Source organism: Carcharodon carcharias, chromosome 2, assembly GCF_017639515.1.
Source record: "Carcharodon carcharias isolate sCarCar2 chromosome 2, sCarCar2.pri, whole genome shotgun sequence".
NCBI classification, from domain to species: Eukaryota; Metazoa; Chordata; class Chondrichthyes; order Lamniformes; family Lamnidae; genus Carcharodon; species Carcharodon carcharias.
Window position 1 is genome coordinate 28167078 of NC_054468.1, and position 23505 is coordinate 28190582.

Here is a 23505-nt window from a genome sequence, read left to right on the forward strand (position 1 = left end):
AAAAACATTTTCATGCGGCAAGTGGTTAGGATCTGGAATACATTGCCCAAGAGTGTGTTGGTAAGAGGTTCAACTGGAGTTTCAAAAGGGAATGGGATAAGCACCCAAAGAGAAAAAAAAAATGCAGGGAAAGGGTGGGGGAGTGGGAGTAGGTGAGTTGCTCTTGCAGAGAACCAACATGAACCATATAGCCACCTTCGGTGCTGTAACCATTCTGTGCTTTTAAGAGCAATAACACAGAGGCAAGCTGACAATTCATGTATTTTCTCTTTACATATGTTTATTTCCAGCTTTATCTGTTTTTATCAATCACAATCAAAAGACAATGTCATGATTTTTGCCAAGGGTGCATTTAAAGAGAAAAATTCAAACTTTTTTTTTATAGCAAGTGTAATTATTGTAGGTTCACGTAAACCTGTCAACGTGTCTCATTCCCAATGTTATTTTACTTTTTTACTCTTCTATTTCCTTCCAGAAATTAAACATTTTTCCCCACTAGCAGTAGGGCTAGATCCTAACATGCAAGTTTTTACCTTCTATCTTTCAACAATCTCCAACGAATCTGGTTACATAAAAATTATAATAGTTTTAAATAAAAACAGAAAATGCTGAAAAAACTCAGCAGATCTGACAGCATCTATGGAGAGAGAAACAGAGTTAACGTTTGGAGTCCGTATGACTCTTCTTCAGAGCTGAGTTTTAAATAGTTCATTTACAAGACTTATTCTGCTTGATGTGTAGTTTCTTTCAAGAATGTATCATACATTGAAGCTTTGTAAAACATTTGGCTTGGAAGAGATTTTTCACATTTTGAAAGCAGGTCCAATGTTCCGGGGAACAAAACGATACATCCGATTGATAGCATCCAATTGAAAGAAAACAGCGCAATGACAACAGAAAGGTGGAAAGGTTCCACAGGGTTTCAGTCATTTGGCAGAGGTAAAGTAAAGACTTTAAGTTAAGTTTTTTTTAAAGGTAGATTATTAGCTGATGGATAAAACTTGCTGAATCAAAAGGAAACGAAATAATGCAGTGACTACAGACTGGATGATTCAAAAAGGAATTGGACGTATTTCTGAACTGAGCAAACAATTAAAATAGACTTAGGGGATTTCAACTCCCTCCTGGTTAATGCAAGCTCCTCATAAAGGAGGCGGTAATTGTGGACAAAGAGACAGTATAAGATAAAAAGATGTTTATAAAATTGCAGCTATACATCATGATTCAAGCTATTTATAAATTTGCTGACAAAACAATTTTCATGCTCAGAACCAATCTATTTTTAACCTGTGATCTTCAATTATTGCCAAGTTTGATCTGTAGAGACACGCACCAATTATTGCCACATCCTAACATTTACTGTAATTTCCATAGCATTCATTCTGGAGAAGAGTTTTCAGTTTTCTGCAATACTTCTGCCTCATTGTCCTCAATAATCTGCATTAATATTTTACCTGGTACTTAAACAAAAACTATTTCAAGCATTTCCCTAAAATGATAAATGCAAATGTAACTACATCATCAGTAAAACAGAACTGAAGAAGTAGTATTAATGACCTTTATACGAATAGAAAGTAATAATGTAATAATGAGTTTGGATGGATGGTTACTGAAAACAATAGCACTAGAGCAGAGGATACCGTATGCTTCCATGTGTAAGCGCAAAATACAATATTGAGTAAGGTCTATAAGCATGGCTCGTTTATTGGATGTTCAAAAGCAAATTATATTAGGTGTCATCACAAGGCACTCTTGAGCTGAAGCTGAGTGTTGAAACAAAGCACAAGCTATGAAATGCTCTATGGGGGCTATTTCAAAATGACTGAATACAGTGGAGTCCAGGAAGGTACATCAAAAGGTTGTGGAACATGCTGCATGCTACAATTTAACTAACTGTTAACTAACTGTCTCACTTATCCCCAAAGACCAAGCAGCCAAGTTCTATCAGCATTTATATTACTTATGTTCTGCTTTGCCCTGTTCAAATTTTGTGGACAAGGTTAGTGGTTTGGAAAAGGCTATTCCTAGCCTATTTAAAGCAAAATGCAATGAATGCTAGAAATCTGAAATAACAGAAGATGCTCAAAGTACTCAGCAAGTCAGACAGCATCTATGGAGGGAGAAACAGAGTTAACTTTTCAGGTCTGTGACCTTTCATCAGAACAAGAAAAGTTAGAGATGCAACAGGTTTTAAACAGCTATAGAGGCAGGGAAAGGGGGCGAGGAAGCTAAGAACAAAAAGGAAGGTCTGGGATTGGGTGGAAGACGAGACTGATTAAATGACGAAAGAGATGATGATGCAAGGCAAAAAGGAAATGGCAATGGGGCAAGAAAAGAAACAAAAGACCAAGATCTGGTCCCATTTTTTGTTTTATTTTGTCCCAATACCATCCACTTTTGCCATTTAATCACTCTTGCCTTCCATCCTATCTCAGACTTTCCCTTTAGTTATTTTTCCCCTCCCACCACCTCCCTCCCTGCCTCTGTGTTTGCTTAAAACCTGTTACATCTCTTTCCAGTTCTGATGAATAATCACAGATCTGAAACGCTAATTCGGGTTTCTCTCCAAAGATGCTGACCTGCTGCTTCTGAGGATTTATGCTGTTACCTCCATTGCAGGATAAGTCAGAGCACCAAGTATCAGCAACTTGAGATACCAAATTTTGATGGGAATACTAATTTAAACTGATTAAATTGGCCCAAGACTCTACAGTATGGACCACAAAGCACACTGTGGTAACATCACAGCAAAAGGCTAAAATCAAATCAGTTGGTGGGAGGAGTGGCGGTGAAAGGGAGGGAGGAGAAGTCCTTTAAATAGGAGAGCAATTGCTATACAGGAACATTATTAAAATAGTTACTTGAAGCTTCATTGGTCTTGGAGCTGTTCAGTTAGCCAATAGTAAACACTGCACTAGTATTTCACTTGGAGTGACAAAATATATAACCATGATCTGAAATCAACCAATTATTACCAAGAATCAGTCTCAAACATGTAAACAGTATCTGAAACACAATTGCAGGGAAGAGATAAGGTCAGAGTTGTAACACTGCACCCAGCAATCTCTTGGGTTTATTTTTCAAGTTGGCAACTCTTAAAAATGTCACTAGTAGTATTGTACAGTAATCTCTACAATGCAAAACAAGCATGAGTTCAGATGTCAGCTACAAAAGAACCATTTTTCACTGGAAATTAGAGTCAACTTCAATTAAGATAATGTGAAACTTTGGAATTAATATTTGCCCCCTCCAATGTTCAGTAATTCCTGATACACATTGAACACATAAGGTTTTGAAAATATTGGCTCTCAAACAGCAGTGAACGTATTACCTTAATGGAGGGCCAAACTAAGGCCCTGGCATTTATATGTGAGGGAGGAGAAAGAAAAATGCACTAATAACAAGAATATTAAAGAAGGCAGAGGCAAAGAAACATTTTTAAATATGATGCATCTCAGTCCTTATCTATACTGCAATAGCTTTCATTTCTGCCCTAGTTTTGACAATAAATCTTTGTTGAGCACAATCCAACATTCAACTAACCCCTCAAGTAGTAAAGAGTTTCACTGATGCAAGAAACCCCAAGTGAAATTTTATAGACTTCAACTGGAAGTTGAAAATTCCTATTGGGATCCTGCTTTCTGCTGATCAGAGTCAATTCCAATATAGACAATGTAACCTAGCAGGCTCAGAAAGATAAGCACAATATTGAAACATTTTCCCCCAAGAAGGTTACAGTAGAGCTGGTTCAATGAGTTTTATTAGCAAATAGGTGTGTCCTATTTTTTGGGAGGTTCCAGCTTCAGTTTTAGCCAGGGTGGTTGTAAGGGCACACTTGGCCTTCCTGGTTAAGGGGCAGAGGCATAAAATTGGTAGAGTTCTCACTTTATTTTGCTTGAAGAATAGGTATGGGAACATCAGATGAAGAAAGAATTGTGCTCAGTTGGGTGCGCAGCTCAATGTGAACCATTTAACCATATTCATTACCAAGGCTCAAAGACTAGTTAGCAAAGACTAGTTGTGAGGTACAGTTTGTGAGCAGGAAGTTTTTTTGAAAATAATCAACCTAAAGAGAGCCCAGACTTTTACTAGATCAGCCTGCATTCCCAGGGTTAATATTCTAAGCTCTGGGTATTTGGCATAAGTGGACTGAGCTCAGGCACTACGCTTTACCAATAAACCTGAAGAGTTCAAAGTAATCTTAGGGAAAGAGCCAAAACATTTCTCCTCAAAAAAATTATTCTTTCAATATAATTCCATCCAAGAGAATCAAACCTGAAGTCAGATGAAAGGAATGAAAATCATTCCCATAAGCAACAATACCTTGTGTCAATTCAATAAGCAAAATAAATAATTTGAAATAAGTTCTCAATCACACTTACCTCATTACCATGTTTTTGGAGAAACTCAATTTCTTGCTGTGTGAAGGTGGTCATGGAGATTGACTTCACTCTATGCGGAGGATTTAACCCACGTCTAGAGATTTAAACACAAAAATTATATTTCCAGCCATTACAAATTCTGTACTTAATGCATCCAGAAACTTTTAAATAACTTCAGTTCTTGGATATACTGCACCTTCTAGTTGTAGACACCTTATTAGGTTTACAAGACACAATAATTCTCTCATCAATCATTCCTCTCCGGCCTCTCAGGGAGAGGGGATAATTTACTACTAGAACTAGGTTGGAAGGGAAGACAGAGAAAGAATCAGGAACACAATAAATCACAAGATTCAAATTTTCTCACTCAGAGACAATTTCCAATCTGTCCCATTTAACAAAACTCAGGCGCATAAGAACACAAGGAATAGGAGCAGGAGCAGGTCATACAGCCCATCGAGCCTGCTCTGCCATTCAATACAATCATGGTTGATCTTCTGTCTCAACTCTACTTTCCCACCTGTTCCCTATATCCTTCGATTCCCGGAGAGACGAAAAACCTGTCCACCTCAGCCTTAAACATACTCAACGAAGGAGCATCAACAACCCTTTGGGATAGAGAATTCCAAAGATTCACAACCCTTTGAGTGAAGAAATTTTTCCTAATCTCAATCCTAAATGATCAACACCTTATTCCGAGACTGTGTCCTTTTTCTAAATTCACCAGCAGGGGAAACAACCCCTCAGTCTCTACCCTGTCAAACCCCTTAAGAATCTTGTACATTTCAAGATCACCTCTCATTCTTCAAAACTCCAGACAGTATAGGCCCAATTTACTCAGCCTCTCATCATAGAGTAACCTTCTCAACCCAGGAACAATCCAGTGAAGTTTCACTGTGCCAACTCAAAGCAAGTATATTCTTCTGTAGATGGAGATCAAAACAGCACATAATACTCTAGGTGTGATCTCACCAAAACTCTGTACAACAATAGCAAGATTTCCTTATTCTTGTACTCCAAGTGCATTGCAATAAAGCTAACATGCCATTTGCCTTCCTAATTGTTTCCTGTGCTTGCATGCTGACTTTGTGTTCCTTGTACGTGTACACTCAAGCTTTTCTGAAACATCAACATTTAGAAGTTTGACACCATTTAAAAAATATTCTGCTTCTCTGTTCAGATGGGGGAGGTGGTGGTAGTGGTAATGTCACTGGACTAGTAATCCAGAAACCCAGGGTAAAGCTCTGAGGGCCGGGGTTCAAATCCTACCATAGCAGATGGTGGAATCTGAATTTAAAAAAGTAATCTGGAATTAAAAGTCTAATGATGATCATGAAACCATTGTCAATTGTGGTAAAAACCTATCTGGTTCACTAACGTCCTTTAGGGAAGGAAATCAGCCATCTTTACCTGGTCTGGCCCACTTGCAACTCCAGACCCACACCATTGTGGTTGACTCTTAGATGCCTTCTGCAATGGCCTTGCAAGCCACTTAGTTGTTTCACAATTGCTAGAAAGTCTATAAGGAATATGGACTGCAGTGGTTCAAGAAGGCAGCTCACCACCTCCTTCTCAAGGGCAATTAGGGATAGGCAATAAATGCTGGCCGAGCCAGCAATGGCCACATCCCATGAACGAGTATTTTTTAAAATTACTAAAGTGAATAGTATCACACTTCTCATATTATGCTCCGTTTGCCACCTTGGTACCCATTCACTTAACCTGACTCTACCTCTTTGCAGCCTCTCCGTATCCTCCTCACAGCTTACATTCCTACCTAGTTTTGTATCATTACTCTCTCTTCTTTCAACCAAGTCATTAATATAGATTGCAAATAGCTGAGGTCTCAGCATTGATCCTTGCAGCACTCCACTACTTACAGCCAGGCACTTAAAAATGGCTCCTTTGTCCCAACTCTCTGCTTCCTCTCCATTAGCCAATCCCCCATCTCTGCTAATATAATATTCCCAATGCCATGAGCCCTTATCTTGCCTATTAACTTTTTATGTGGTAACTTATCGAATGCTTTTTGCAAATCCAAGTGCAGTACATCTACTGATTCTCCTTTATCTACTTTATTGGCTACATCCTCAAAAAACTCTTTTTATAAAATCTTTTATAAAACCATGTTGATTTTATCTGATCATAGAATGATTTTCTAAATGCATTGTTAGGTCTTCCTTAATAGATTACAGCATTTTGCTGATGACTGATGTCAGGTTAGCTGGCCTGTCAGACCCTGTTTTCTCTCTCCTCCTTTTCTTGAATAGTGGTGGTATCTTTGCTAACTTCCAATCTGCTGGGGCTATTCTAGAATCCAGGAAATTGTGGGAAATCATTCATTATTTACTAGTACTCCAAAGAAACAACCTGCTTGCTGTATATCCTTCCCACACCATCACACTCTCAGTAAAAGTGGCCATGAAGCAGCTTGATTGGCTAAAAAGCTAGTTCAAGTGTCCTTGAAGGAAGGAAATCTACCGTCCTTATCCAGTCTGGCCTGGATGTGACTCCAACAAACCACCCGCTCTTCTCCTTCCCAAATGTGGTTGACTATTAATGACCTGTTGAAGCAGCCAGGAAGCCAATCAGTTCTATCAACCTATTATAAACATGTCAGGAAGATATAATAATGTTATTGGAATTTATTGTAAAATAGTGGTATCTGTGTCTAGATGTGTCTGTGTGTGAGAGACTTCACTGGATTAAAGGCAGCTGGTCTGAAGCTTTGATGTATGGCGGGAAGTTTAGAATGTAAGGTGCAAAAGAACATTTGCATTTTTAAATAAACCAGACTAGACAAAGGAGGAGTGAAATGTGTCATCTAGCTGGGTGAAGTTCAGAAACAGTGTGTTTATTTTTCCCCAAAGATTACTGGTAAAATTGGTACTATGATAAATTTTTATGATCAGGGAGGTAAAATCCAAAGATAGTAATACAATGGGAATTTGCATTCAAAGGGAAAAATATGAATAAAGGAGAGAAGGCTGTGTGTAAAGGCAGGCATTTTAAGATCTAACAAGTGTGAAAAGCCTTCAGCATCTACACCTCAAGCTGCTGTCCAAAACAAATTGACATTAAGAAAATTCATTCTGAATTGGATTGCTCGGGGTATCATGTTTCTTTGCCTGGGTCTTTTAAAATCTGTGTCTTACTGTTGCCTTAAGCCATTTCTCTTATTAATAAATGTTTAATCTCGTTTTGTAAAAACCTATATGGCTTGGTGGTCTTATTACTACTGAATTCAAAGCCCACATCTTGAAACATGTAAATTGCAAAAATAGATTTGGCAGTTGTCTCAAGTTTCCCTCTGGGGTTTGAGCAGCTCAGCATTTACCATCCGCTGTGCCATAACACATGGATTGCAGTGATTCAAAGCCCGCCAGTGCCTTCTCAGACCAATAAGTGATGAGCAATAAATGCCAGCTTCACCATCAGCAACATTTAGACAAGGATTTTTTTTTAACTGCAAAATACTAACGAGAATTAACAATAACTTTTTTTTCCTTTTAGTGCCAATTTTATTGTGGTTTTGTTATTGCACTCCAGAGGTCTGGCATACATAATGAAAGCACAGGCTGCAGGCGCCACTCTAAACACCACCTCAGGCTCCACTGATACCCATATGAAAAATAATCAAAAAGACAAATGAAATGTCAGCCTTTATAACTAGTAGGGCTGGAATATAAAGGGGAAGAGGTTTTGCTACAGCTATAGAAAGCACAGGTTAGACTACATTAGGAATACAGCATACAGTTCTGAGCACTGCACCACTGAGAGGATGTAGTGATCTTAGGAGTGCAGCGTAGATTCACCAGAATGTTACCAGGGATCCATGGGTTAACTTAAGAGGACAGATTATATAGACCAGGCTTGTATTCCCTGCAATTAGACGGTTGAGGGCATTTTGATTGAGGTTTTCAGGATTTTGAACAGGATTGATGAGGTAAAAAGGAAGAAATTCCTTCCACTGGTGCGAGAGTTTAAGACTAGGGGAAAGAACCTTAAAATCAGAGCCAAGCCACTCAGGAAAGAGATCAGGAAACACTCCTTCACACAACGGATAACCGAAGTGTGGAACTCATTCTTACAAAAAGCAGTAAATGTTAGTTCAACTTATTATTTTAAATCAGAGGTTGACAGATTTTTGCTTACCAAAGATATAGAGCAATTATGGAATCAAGGGGGTTAGACAGAGTTAGGATACAGATAAGCCATGATCTCATTGAATGGCAGAACAGGCCTGAGAGCTGAATGGCCTATTCCTGTTCATATATCATAAGCATTACACAGCCAGCTTGCCTACAGGGTCACATTGTACAGGGGTCATACTGCAAGGCTGGCCTGTCCTCTACCTTCATTGAGACATCTTGTAGGCTGTAGAGCTAGCCTGTCCTCAGACTCCACCAGGACACAATGTTCACCGTATTGAGCCGGCTTATCCTGACTCCACTCGGGCACGTTGTCCACGTTGCATGGCTGCTCTGTCCTCAATATAATACTTTCTGGGACTAAACTATATCATTCTACAAAGCTCATCAATGTAGTGCCAAGAACAAGAGCTTCTGGGTATTTAGCACTGTTGAGAACAGATTTATTTCTTCAATAAAATTTAATCTCATTTGAATGGTTTTTGCCTTTTCTGAAGAGTTAACTATGAGCCCATTTTGTAAGTCTTTACATTGGAGGTCATTTTATTTTTTACTGCTGCCCCGTATTTGTCAATTGAATATAAAGTATCTCCAGACAGCTTGTGACTGAACTCATCAAAAACAGAAAACAAATCCTGTTTTATTCAATTCACTTCTAGTCGACACAATAGAGTTCTTCCAAACAGAGGCATGCGTTTTCATTTCTAGAGGGACTGGTTTAAACAATAAACGTCAAACGTAAACAACAATCCTAGACACCTTCCCTTGGTAATGCACCAAACAAATTATCCACCAGAGTAGACTCCCATTAAAGCAGTCAGCCTACAGAAAGATTTTTTTTAAATTACATTTTCTTGGTCATATTGGAAACTGCTTCACAATAAATGGAGACAGGGTTATTATGGGAAGAGCACAGCCACGGAAGAGCAAAACAAGACAGGTCAAGTCTCTATAACTGTTCATAGGCTTCTCACAGAAATCACACTTTCTACAAGCCTACAGCCTGCATAATTACTCATTACTTCTTACTAATCTTCTTCCTGTAAAAATACAATGCCTTTTGCTCATTTTCTCCCTTTGCGCTGTACTTTCAACAAAATTTGTTTTCTGTACCAGAAGTTTACAAATGTATTTTTTCCTTTGCTAAGCATTGTCCTAGTCTGCTGAGAATATGGCCGATTATCACATTCACCCCATGACTCGTGTCTCTGCTCCGATCCTTCTCTTTCTACTCAATCTATCAGATCATCATTTCCACTACACGTAACATGATTCCAGCACCAAGTACAACTCTTTTTTCCTGTTATTTGGTAGGGGCTTTGTCTCTGCAGCAGCCTCATTCACTCTCCCTTCAGCTGCTCTTTTGGTAACCCTTCTTCATAGAGCTTCTAATGCAACTACAGGAGCTGCAACATCAATGAATCCACTTGTTCCCCTACTTTACATGGGAACCCACCCCCCAAACCACCAATACATGTGGAGAATGATTTACATGCATCTCTAAACATCGTAACTCTACCTGCAAGTATGATTCCATGGTTTGTCACCTCAATTTCCCATCCCCGTCTCATTCCAACCTTTCAATCTTTGGCTTCCCACACAGCACCAGCCAAATAACCAAATGGGCATTCTTGAACTCTCTAACCTGAACACCCAGAAACCACCTTAATTGACTCCTTGAAGTGCTGAAGAAGAGTCATACAAACTCAAAACGTTAACTGCTTCTCTCTCCACAGATGCTGCCAGACCCAAGTTTTTTTCTGTTTTTATTTCAGATTTCCAGCATCCGCAGTATCTTATTTTATCCTGGAAACACCAGCTGGGTTCTCCTATTGAAATTCTACTGCTCTCCCTTACTGTTCTGCAGTTACATCTAACTCATCCTTCCACTTTTCACACAGTTAACTGATATGATCTTTGCACAGTATTTAATCCTTCTTACATGTTTATTGCATTTAAGATCTATTTAAAGGTTGGTAAGCTCAACAGCTCTCCCTTAGTGACAATAATTAACATTCATATACCATATGTACTTGCATTCATGGCTACACTTCAAAAAGTAATTCACTGGCTGTGAAGCACTTTGGAACAACCTGAAAGACACTAAACAGATGCAAACTCTTTCTCAATTAATTCTTGTTCCCTTTCTTCTGCTTGATAATATACCAGTTCCTAAGGAGCCCACATGAAATATTAAGCAATTTTTCTTTTGAATATGCTGATTCTGTTGTACATTTCCTGTTAATGGTTGGAAAATCATAGGGTGCCCAAATTCACATTCTTTTTTTGTTCTGCCGCCGGTCAAGTGTCCTCACTGGCAATGCCAGCTGGTGTGAGCAGCAAAAGTTCAATTTTCTAGTAGTTGCCAAACTGTTATGGCTGAAAGGCCCCTTTTCAAATGGATTAGTAATCGCGTACTGTGTCCCCCCCTATCTAAATTATAACGCTATAGAATACTTACAATATGAAAGTTCTGTACTGTATGTTATTAACATTTTTAAGAAAACCAGTATTTACTTCTGTGCTGTTCTCAGTGACATAGTGGTATTGTCACAACTAGTAACCCAGAGACCCAGGGTAATGCTCTGGGGACCCAGGTTTGAATCCGACCATAGCAGACGGTGAACTTTGAATTCAATAAAAATTAAAAATCTAACGATGAACATGAAACCATTGTCGAATGTCGAAATCTGGTTCATTAATGCCCTTTAGGGAAGGAAATTTGCCATCCTTACCTGGTCTGGCCTACACGTGACTCCAGAACCAAAGCAATGTGGTTGACTCTTAAATGCCCTCTGAAATGGCCTAGCAAGTCACTCAGTTATATCAAGCTGCTACGAAGTCTAAAAGGAATGAAACCAGATGGACTACCCAGCATTGACATAGGCAGCGGAAACCACAACGGCAAACTGAACCCTGTTGATCCCGCAAAGTCCTCCTTACAAATATCTGGGCACTTGTCAAGCAACAGCCAGACAGAGTCATACTCACGGAATCATACCTCACAGATAATGTCCCAGACACCACCACCACCATCACCATCCCTGTCCCACCAGGACAGACCCAGCAGAGATGGCAGAACAGTGGCATACAATCAGGAGGGAGTTGCCCCTGGGATTCCTCATCATTAACTCTGGGCCCCATGAAGTCTCATGAGATCAGGTTAAACACGGGCAAGGAAACCTCCAGCTGATTACCACGTACAGCCCACCCGCAGCTGATGAATCAGTGCTCCTCCATGTTGAACACCACTTGGAGGAAGCACGGAGGATGGGAAGCGGTAGAATGTACTCTGGATAGGGTGCTTCAATGTCCATCACCAAGAATGGCTCAGTAGCACCATTACTGACCGAGCTGGCCAAGTCCTAAACTGGGACTGCTAAACTGCTAAATAGCTGCTAAACTGGGACTGTGACAGGTGGTGAGGGAACCAACAAGACAGAAAAACATACTTCACCTCATCCACACCAACCTGCCTGCCGTAGATGCATCTATCCATGGCAGTATCAGTATGAGTAACCATCAGCACAGTCCTTGTGGAGATCAAGTCCTGTCTTCACATTGAGGATATCCTCCATCATGTTGTGTGGCGCTATCACCATACTAAATGGGATAGATTTTGAACAGATCTAGCAACTCAAGACTGGGCATCCATGAGGTGCTGTGGGCCATCTGCAGCAGCAGAATTGTACTCAAACACAATCTGTAAACTCACAGCCTAGCATATCCCCCAATCTAACTGGGGGGGTCAACCCTGGTTCGATGAAGAGTGCAGCAGGCATGCCAGGAGCAGCAACAGACATACCTAAAATTGAGGTGTCAACCTGGTGAAGCTACAACATAGGACTACTTGCGTGCCAAACAGCATAAGAAGCAAGTGATAGACAGAGCTAAGCAATTCCACAACCAATGGATCAGATCTAAGCTCTGCACCTGCCACATCCAGATGTGAGTGGTGCTGGACAATTAAGCAACTCACTAGAGGAGGAGGCCCAACAAATATCCCCATCCTCAATGATAGGGAAGCCCAGCATATCAGTGCAAAAGATAAGGGCTGAAGCATTTGCAACAATCTTCAGCCAGAAATGCCAAGTGGATGATCCATCTCGGCTTCCTCCGGAGATCCCCAGCGTCACAGATGCCAGTCTTCAGCCAATTCGATTCACTCCACGTGATATCAAGAAGTGGCTGAAGGCACTGGGCATTGCAAAGGCTATGGGCCCTGGTAATATTTCGGCAATAGTACTGAAGACGTGCTCCAAAACTTGCCGCACCCCAAGCCAAGCCATTCCAGTATAGCTACAATACTGGTATCTACCTAGCAATGTGGAAAATTGCCCAGGTATGACCGGTACACAAAAAGCAGGACAAATCCAACCAGGCCAATTACCAGCCCATCAGTCTCCTCTCAATCATCAGTAAACTGATGGAAGGGGTCATCAACTGCACAATATCCAAGCTTGGGCTGACAAGTGGCAAGTAACATTCACACCGCACAAGTGCCAGGCAATGAATCCCCCACTACTAGCATCTTCGGTGGTTACCATTGACCAGAAACTGAACTGGACTAGCCATATAAATACTGTGGCTACAAGAGTAGGTCACAGGCTAGGAATCCTGCAGCAAGTAACTCACCTCCCAACTCCCCAAAGGCTGTCCACCATCTATAAGGCACAAGCCTGGAGGGTGAAGGAATACTCTCCATTTGCCTGGAAAAGTGCAGCTCCAACAACACTCAACAAGTTCGACATTATGCAGGACAAAGCAGCCTGCTTGATTGGCACCACATCCACAAACATTCACTCACTCCAACACCAACGCACAGTAGCAGCAGTGTGTGCCATCTACAAGATGCACTGCAGGAACTCACCAAGGTTCCTAACACAGCACCTTCCAACCCCATGACTATTAGCATCTAGACAGGCAAGGGCAGCAGACAGATGGGAACACCACTACCTAGAAGTTCCCCTCCAAGCTACTCATCATCCTAATGTGGAAATATATCACCGTTCCTTCACTTTCTCTGGGTCAAAATCCTGGATCTCCCTTCTTAATAGCACTGAGGGTGTACCTATACCATGGACTGCAGCGATTCAAGAAGGCCACTCACCACCAACTTCTCAAGGGCAATTGGGCAATAAATTGGACAATAAATGTTGGCCTGGCCAGTGACGCCCACATCCCATGAATGAATAAAAAATCTTACTTGTGCCAAGGATTTCTTGGTCAAATTATTTTACAGTCTTTCTCTGTCAACATCTTTGTGGTCTTGATTAAAATTTCTCTCCACTCTGTATAAGCATGGACGTCCTCGCCTTAACTCTGAAAGATGATTTCATCACTTTCCATTGTGTTCTCTCCTTCCCTATTCTGAAATGGGTTATCTCTCTCTCTCGTCTCATGTGATGGGTTTTCTCCTCCCTCTGATCGCTGTGAAATGACTTATCTGTGCATACTTACTCTCTTGCTCACCCTTAGCCCCTCTTGCCCACCGTCCTGCGGGCTCTCCCTTCTCTCTGAGGATCTGCAGAATAGCTTTTCTTCCTCTCTCGCTCTCTCTCTACACCCTCTTCCTAATTCCCTGCAGGATGTTTTATCTCATATTTTCTGTCTCTCATTTCTGCAATACTCCATCTCTCCTCGTGTCTCCTGGGCCGGTGTGTGTGTGTGCGTCTATCATGCTCCATCTCTTGCTTTGTGTGATGCTGCAGGCAGGGAGGGAGGGAGAGAGAGAGGCCCGGCCCCGGGGCTCTCATACTCACAGGATGCCGCTGCAGGACGTGCAGACGAAGGAGCCGATGGTCATGTTGACATAGGTCGGGCCTCTCTGGTCGCAGTCGAAGCATTTCCTGTTGTGCTGCAGCGTTGTCATGTCCCGCAGCAGCTTCAGGTGCTTCTCCTCCTGCTTTCGCTTGGCCGCCATGGAGACCAGATTCAGCCACCAGATACCGAAGGGAGACACAGCACCACAGCTAATGGGCGGGTAGGAGGGAAGGGGGAGGGACTAGAGGCGGACACACGCCCAAGCGGAAACCACACACACCACATCCGGCACACTGAGCCGGGGGGGGGGCGGGATTAGAGGCGGACCCCAGAGCAGAGCTGGAGCTCAGTCAGTCGGTCGGTGCTGAAACATATTCACAGACTTTTCTTTGTAAAGAAAAAGGGGGAACCACAGCTGTTTTGCCTCAGAAAATGCGTTAGCATCTTTCTATCCTCGGAGGGCTAGTTTCTCTCCCACCGCGAACTATTTTGTGTTAGTTAACTTCCCTGAAAAACGACATGGGCTCTGGCCTCCAGGGCTGGAATGATCTGTCTTGTATATCACAGCTGTGCTGTGCTCTCATGGGCGTAACTTTCACTCGCTCATCTGCCGGCCAATTTCTGAACCAGTGGCGTTTACTATGCACACAATTACAATATTTAATCTCACAATCACAAATGTTATAAAATTATCTTGATATGCAGTGAGGGGAGGGGGGGCTATAAGACTCAGAAGCTGCAACTGAACTCCCGGACAGACACACGCGGGTGACTTCATTCTTGACCACACCTTGTTGCTGAAGACAATGTGGGCGTTCCATTGCAACCTCAACTAAGCGCATAGCGGTAATTTAGTACAGAATGTGGAACATCAACTTGACCTGAACATGTGCAAGTCTAGACCATAATTGTCTCAGTTAATTTTTTTTTGTGGATTGTGCATGCATGGTGCGGGCATGCAGAGACTACTAAACGCAGCGTGGGTTGATTTGCTCTGGGATATTCCGTTCCTCATTTAACAGTGGCACCTCCATTCGTTCCCCATCTTGACACAATGGAGTGAGCCCCCATTCTATTGCTCTGCTCAGGGTATTTGCTTTTTGTGCTGGCCTCACCAGAAACAGAGATCCCCAATCTTTACAACGTCAGTTGTATCCAATTGTGAAAACCTGAGATTCAAGCAAGTGGTCAGGACCATCCTTGTAGTCAGTAGCTGTGGTGCTTATAATGGAGGAGGGTTTCTTCAGCAGATGAGCTGCGACAGGGGTGAAGCTGAGCAATGTTCCATGTAGTGTAAAGGGTTAATGTTAGACAGTCTACAATAATCATCAGTGGCATAAGATCACATGACAACAGAGCCTACTAATGATGATAACAGATTATAGAGGTGGAGAAAGACAGTATTAGTGATGGTATGAATAAGAGGTCAGAAGGTCATTGCAGGATCAAATGTGACCAATGTTGTGAACAGACCGGCTTAATCTCAGACTGTTGCCAGGCAGAGAGTAGAGTCAGTGGAGAGGGAATGGAGTTTGAAGCAGGGACAGAAAACAATGGCTTCAGTCTTCCCAATATTTAATTGAGTTGAGGTTAAAATCAGATCAGCTATGATCTTATTGAATGATGGAGCAGGTGGAGCAGGCTCGAATGGCCAAGTGGCCCACTCCTGCTCCTATGTATGTTCATATGTTTGTATGTTCATATGTTAATTGGAGGAAATTTCTGCTGCTCCAGTATTGGATATCAGATAAGCAGCCCACTAATACTCAGTTTGGGTTCCACTAGGGCCACTCAGCTCCTGACCTCATTACAGCCTTGGCCCGATGATGGACAAAACAGTTGAACTCAAGAAGTGAAGTGAGAGAGACTGCCCTTGACATCTAGGCAGCACTTGATTGAGTGTGGCATCAAGGAGCCCTAGCAAAACTGAAGTCAATGGAAATCAGGGTAGAACTCTTCAATGGTTGGAGTCAAACCTAGCACAAAATAAGATAGTTATGGTTGTTGGAACTCAATCATCTCAGTCCTTGGACATTGCTGCAGGAGTTCCTCAGGGTAGTGTCCTAGGGCCAACCATCTTCAGATGCTTCATCAATGACATTTCTGCCATCTTAAGGTGACAAGTGAGGATGTTCGCTGATGATTGCAAAATGTTCAACACCATTTGTGACTCCTCAGATACCAAAGCCGCCCAGGACCATATGCAGCAAGACCTAGACAATATCCAGGCTTGGGCCGATAAGTGGTAAGTAACATTTGCCTCACACAAATGCCAGGCAATGACAGTCTCCAACAAGAAAGGATCTAACCATCTCTGCTTGATATTCAATAGTATTACCATCACTCAATAACCCACTATCCACATTCTCTGGGTTACCATTGACCAGAAACTGAACTCGACCAGCGATATAAATACTGCGGCTACAAGAACAGGTCAGAGGCTGGCATTTCTGCAGCGAGTAGCTCACCTCCTGATTTCCAAAAGCCTGTCTACCATCTATAAAGCACAAGTCAGGAGTGTGATTAAATAATCTCCACTGGATGAACGCAGCTCCAACAATACTCAGGAAACTCAATAGCATCCAGGAGAGAGCAGCCCACTTGATTGGCAAACCATCCACATCCTTAAACATTCACTCCCTCCACTATGGATGCACAGTGGTAGCAGTGTGTACCATACAAAATGCACTGCAGCAACTCACCAAGGCTCCTTCGACAGCATCTTCCAAACCTTCCACCTCTACCACCTGGAAGATCAAAGGCAGCAGATGCATGGGATCACTACCTGCAAGTTCCTTTCCAAGCCACACACCACCCTGACTTAGAACTATATCGCCGTTCCTTCACTGTCGCTGGGTCAAAGTCCTGGAACTCCCTTCCTGACAGCACTGTGGGTGTACCTACACCACATGGACTGCAGCAGTTCAAGAAGGCAGCTCACCACCACCTTCTCATGGGCAGTTAGGGATGGGCAAAAAATTGCACCCTAGCCAGTGACGCCCACATCCCAGGAATGAATAAAAACATTTTTAAAAATGTCTAATAATTTAGCAGCAGAAGAGGATCTGAGAGAAGTGGTGGTGAGGTAGAGCTGGGTCTCATCAGTGTACATGAGAAAGCCAACACTGTGACTTTGGATGGTGTCACTGAAGCATAGCATGTAAAAGAGAAATAGGAGGGGGCCAAGGAAAGATCCTTGGGGACACCGGAGGTAACGGTGCGAGAGCAGGAAGAGAAGCCATTGTAAGTGATTCTCTGGCCACAATTAGATAGATAAGAATGGAACAATGTGACAGCAATCCCATGGCAGTGGAGAGGTGTTGGAGGAAGATGGTGTGATCAACTCTGTTAACAGTTGCAGAGAAGACAACAAGGACACATATGACTGGTAGTAGGTGGAATACCCAAGCAGGAAGATGGTGGATACAGCATACTTAATAACTTTTAAAAGTGAATGTTAGAAAGGGGAATACTTTAAACACCATGGAGAAATGGTAGTGATTAGGAATAAGTAAATAGCTATTTTAGAGAGCCAGTATAGGTCCATTGTCTGAATGGATTCCTACTGCGCAGTATAATTTGGCTGTATGGTCACAGTTAGCTGGGTCCTAATAATCTAAACTGACACATTCACACAGACTTCTCAGAATGCTAATGTATTAGTTTCCCTTACAAAAACAAAAATACTTGGAAAAACTCAGCAGGTCTGGCAGCATCTGCAGATAGGAGCACAGTTAACATTTCAAGTCTGAATGACCCTTCAACAGAACTAAGTAAAAATAGAAGAGAGGTGAAATATAAACTGGTTTAAGTTTGGGGGTGGGGGGAGGCGACAAGAAAAGCTGGATAGAGGGCCAGTGATAGTTGGAGATAACCAAAAGATGTCACAGACAAAAGGACAAAGAGGTATTGAAGATGGTGATATTATCTAAAGGAATGTGCTAATTAAGGGTAGAAAGCAGGACGAGCAAGGTACGTTTAGCCCTAGTGGGGGTGGGGTGGAGTGGGGGGAAGGGATTGAAATAGGCTAAAAGGTAGAGATAAAACAATGGATGGAAATACACTTAAAAATAATGGAAGTAGGTGGGAAAAGAAAAATCTATATAAATTATTGGAAAAACAAAAAGGAGGGGGAAAATCGGAAAGTGGGTGGGGATGGAAGAGAGAGTTCATGATCTAAAATTGTTAAAATCAATATGCAGTCCGGAAGGCTGTAAAGTGCCTCGTCGGAAGATGAGGTGCTGTTCCTGCAGTTTGCGTTGGGCTTCACTGGAACAATGCAGCAAGCCAAGGATGAACATGTGGGCATGAGAGCAGGTTGGAGTGTTGAAATGGCAAGTGACAGGGAGGTCTGGGTCATGCTTGCAGACAGACCGAAGGTGTTCTGCAAAGCGGTCACCCAGTCTGTGTTTGGTCTCTCCAATGTAAAGGAAACCGCATTGGGAGCAACGAATGCAGTAGACTAAGTTGAGGGAAGTGCAAGTGAAATGCTGCTTCACTTGAAAGGAGTGTTTGGGCCCTTGGACGATGAGGAGAGGGGAAGTAAAGGGGCAGGTGTTGGACCTTCTGCGGTTGCATGGGAAGATGCCGTGGGAGGGGGTTGAGGTGTAGGGGGTGATGGTGGAGTGGACCAGGGTGTCCCGGAGGGAATTATCCCTGCGGAGTGCCGCCAGGGGTGTGAAGGGAAAATGTGTTTGGTGGTGGCATCATGCTGGAGTTGGCAGAAATGGCGGAGGATGATCCTTTGAATGCGGAGCCTGGTGGGGTGATAAGTGAGGACAAGGGGGACCCTATCATGTTTCTGGGAGGGAGAAGAAGGTGTGATGGCGGATGCACGGGAGATGGGCTGGACACGGTTGAGGGCCCTTCATGAATAAGGAGCTCTTGTTGTCTGCACAAAAACCTGACACCCTGAGCAGAGCAATAGAATAGGGGTTCACTCTGTGATGTCATCTCATGAAAGAAGGGAATATCTAGAAATAAGTCAACACTTAGTGGTTCCTGCATGCCTACACCATACACGCACAGTTATAAAATGATAACTGAGGCAGTTACAGTCTAGACTCACATGTATTCAAATCAAATTTATGATCCTTGTTCAATATTAGCTGTAATGTGTCACGTAAATTGGCATCAGCAAAGACAGGGAGGAGGAAGAAAATTAACAGTTCCCATTCTTAATCAAAGAGGACCTGGTGTATTCTAGCTGTCAATGTGTACCGCTAGTACAAAATACTACATTGAGAAAGCTGAAGGATTTGTTCCTTGTAGTAGATTCTGTGTTTCATGTTTTATTTAGTTTAATTTTTTTATTTGTTAATTATAAGATGGATGAAATGTGCAATATACAATTTGATTGTTCTTAATCAAAGAGGACCTGGTGGAAAGCACTTAAATGTGGATATTGGTGGGATCAGGTTCAGCTGTGGTCTCCTGATCATCACTATCACGCGATCTATCAGTCACTAAATTTACACATGCAGAATGTCCATTTGGGGAACATGCCACAATGTCTTGTTTAAATGCCAGGCTATACTCATTGTTACAATGTGGTTAAGGGCTGTTAACATTTAAAAATAAATCAAAATACTTCATTTTAACCAATAAAACTGTGTCACAATATTTAACTTTTTTTAAACAAAACAAATGTTATTGTATATAAAAGACTTAAAACAAGCACAATTAACTTAACATTAGGGTTTATAACTATGTATGTTATGGACTCATGTTTACTTCCTACTTTGAAAATTTGAAAAAAAACACTGCAAAGCTAATTAATAAATTAATTATCTAAGTAGAGATGGCTGGGCAGGTGATGTGCTGTAGCTGTATGATGTGGGAGCTGGCAGATCCCTTTGCAAGCTGCAGTGACCACATCTGCAGCAAGTGTTGGTTGCTGGAGGAACTCTGGCTCAGACTTGATGAGCTGGAGTCTGAGCTCCGGACGCTGCGGCACATCTGGGAGGGGGAGAGTTACCTGGATGCTTTGTATCAGGAAGCGGTCACACCCGGTAGAGTAAGTACCTCAAGTCCAGTCAGTGGTCAGGGTCAGCAGGGTGTGACTGCAAGTGAGGCAAGTAGAGGGATCCTGTGTTCAGGAACAGAGGAGCCTCAGCTCTTGACCTTGTCCAACAGGTATGAGGTACTTGCTCCCTGTGTGGATGAGGAACAGGGCTGTAGGGAGGATGAGCCAGCTGACCACAGCACCGTGGCACAGGAGGCCATTCAAGAGGGGGAAGCAAAAACACAAGTGGTAGTTGTAGGGGATTCTATAATTAGGGGAATTGATAGCTTCCTTTGTAAGGAGGATCGAGAGTCCCGCATGGTATGTTGCCTGCCCGATGCCAGGGTGAGGGACATCTCTGACCGGCTTGAAAGGATATTGGAGAGGGAGGGGGATGATCCAGTTGTCGTGGTCCACGTCGGGACAAATAACATAGGTAAGACTAGGAAAGAGGACCTGTTTGGGGATTATCAGGAACTAGGAACTAAATTAAAGAACAGGTCCTCAAGGGTTATAATCTCCGGATTACTACCCGACCCACGTGCAAATTGGCATAGGGATGCGAGAATAAGGGAAGTAAACACTTGGCTAAAGGACTGGTGCGGGAAAGAGGGGTTCCATTTCGTGGGGCACTGGCATCAGTATTGGAACAGGAGGGATCTGTACTGTTGGGACGGTCTCCACCTGAACCGATCTGGGACCAATTTTCTAGCGAAACAGGTAAATAGGATGGTCAACAGGACTTTAAACTAGAAAGTGGAGGGGGAGGAAAGGGTAAAACTCCAAGAAGTATGACTAATGGGAAACAAAGCAGCAGGTTAGCGTGTGGGGGTGGGGGGGGGTGGATTCAACTTCATGGAAAATTATAAAAAAACTGAAAAGAAAGGAGAGCCCAGGAGAAGCTATTAAAGTCCCCAGAACACAAAATAGGACAGAGTGTTTGGAAAGGGCTAGGAGTCTAACTTCAAGCACATCAGATAAAGGGACGACAATGAGAAAGGGGACGGGAAATACAGTACTGAAGGTGTTGTATTTGAATGCACGCAGTGTACAAAATAAGGTCAATGATCTTGTGGCGCAGATTGAAATTGACAGGTATGATGTGGTGGGCATCACGGAGACATGGCTGCAAGGGGATCAGGACTGGGAGCTAAATATCCAATGATATACATCCTATTGAAAAGATAGGCAGGTTGGCAGAGGGGGTGGGGTTACTTTGTTAGTAAGAAATGAAATTAAATCGATAGCAAGAAATGTTGTAGGGTCAGATGATGTAGAATCTGTGTGGGTAGAGTTGAGCAACCGCAAAGGTAAAAAAACCATAATGGGAGTTACATACAGGCCTCCGAACAGTAGTCAGGATGTGTGGCACAAGATAAACCAGGAAATAAAAAGGTGTGTAAGAAAGGCAATGTTACAGTGATCATGGGGAATTTCAATATGCAGGTAGACTGGGAAAATCAGGTTGGTAGTGGATCCCAAGAAAAGGAATTTGTGGAATGTCTACAAGATGGCTCTTTGGAGCAGCTTGTGGTGGAGCCCACTAGGGAACAGGCAATTCTAGATTTAGTGATGTGTAATGAGGCAGATTTGATAAGGGAACTTAAGGTGAAGGAACCTTTAGGGAGGAAGTGACCATAATATAATAGAATTTACACTGCAATTTGAGAGGAAAAAGCTGGAATCAGATGTAACTGTATTACAGTTGAATAAAGGCAACTACAGAGGCATGAGGGAGGAGCTGGCCAGAACTGACTGGGGGATGAGCCTAGCAGGAAAGACAGTGGAACAGCAATGGCAGGAGTTTCTGGGAGTAATTTGGGAGACACAGCAAAAATTCATCCCTAGGAAGAAGAAGCATACTAAAGGAGGACAAGGCAACCATGGCTGACAAGGGAAGTCAGGGACAGCATAAAAACTAAAGAGAAAGCATACAATGTGGCGAAGAGCAGTGGGAAACCAGGCGATTGGGAAGCCTACAAAGACCAACAGGGGACAACTAAAAAAGAAATAAGGAGGGAGAAGATTAAATATGAGGGTAAACTAGCCAGTAACATAAAAGAGTTTTTTTTTAAGATATATAAAGAATGAGAGAGGCAAAAGTGGACATTGGGCCACTGGAAAATGACCCTGGAGAAGTAGTAGTGGGGAAAAAAGAAATGGCGGAGGAACTGAATAGGCACTTTGCGTCAGTCTTCACAGTGGAAGACACGAGTGACATCCCCAAATTTCAAGAGAGTCGGGGGGCAGAGTTGAGTATGGTGGCCATTACCAAGGAGAAGGTGCTAGGAAAACTGAAAGGTCTGAAGGTGGATAAATCACCTGGACCAGATGGATTACACCCCAGAGTTCTGAAGGAGATAGCTGAAGAGATAGTGGAGGCGTTAGTGGTGATCTTTCAGGAATCACTGGAGTCAGGGAGGGTCCCAGAGGACTAGAAAATCGCTAATGTAACCCCCCTGTTTAAGAAGGGAGTGAGGCAAAAGACGGGAAATTACAGGCTGATTAGCCTGACCTCGGTTGTTGGTAAGATTTTAGAGTCCATTATTAAGGATGAGATTTCAGAATACTTGGAAGTGCATGGTAAAATCGGGCAAAGTCAGCATGGTCCCATCAAGGGGAGGTTATGCCTGACAAATCAGTTAGAATTCTTTGAGGAGGTAACGAGTAGGTTAGACAAAGGAGCGCCAATGGATATTATCTACTTGGACTTCCAGAAGGCCTTTGACAAAGTGCAGCACAGGAGGCTGCTTAGTAAGATAAGAGCCCATGGTGTTAGAGGCAAGGTACTAGCATGGATGGAAGACTGGTTGTCTGGCAGGAGGCAGAGAGTGGTGATAAGGAGGTTCTTCTCAGGATGGCGGCCAGTGACTAGGGGAGTTCCGCAGGCATCAGTGTTGGGACAACTTTTCACTTTATGCATTAATGATCTAGATGAAGGAACTGAGGGCATCCTGGCTAAGTTTGCAGATGATACAAAGATAGGTGGAGGGACAGGTACTATTGAAGAGGCAGGGAGGCTGCAGAAGGACTTGGACAGGTTAGGAGAATGGGCAAAGAAGTGGCAGATGGAATACAACGTGGGGAAGTGTGAGGTCATGCACTTTGGTAGGAAGAATAGAGGCAAAGACTATTTTCTAAATGGGGAGAGAATTCAGAAATCTGGAGTTCAAAGGGACTTGGGAGTCCTAGTCCAGGATTCTCT

General features: G+C 42.7%; 1 protein-coding gene across 4 annotated transcripts in view; it reads right to left on the bottom strand.

Moving 5' to 3' along the window:
- Nucleotides 1-14508, bottom strand: part of agfg1a (ArfGAP with FG repeats 1a) — an 80474-nt gene extending 65966 nt beyond the window's left edge. For all 4 annotated transcript variants that reach the window (XM_041180564.1, XM_041180561.1, XM_041180557.1 and 1 more), the window contains exons 1-2: nt 14296-14508; nt 4383-4476 (exon numbers count right to left, since the gene is read on the bottom strand). In XM_041180564.1, coding sequence (XP_041036498.1) covers nt 4383-4476; nt 14296-14456 — 255 coding nt within the window. In that variant the 5' untranslated portion in view covers nt 14457-14508. The remainder of the gene's footprint in view (nt 1-4382; nt 4477-14295) is intronic.
- Between the last annotated feature and the right edge of the window lie 8997 nt (nt 14509-23505).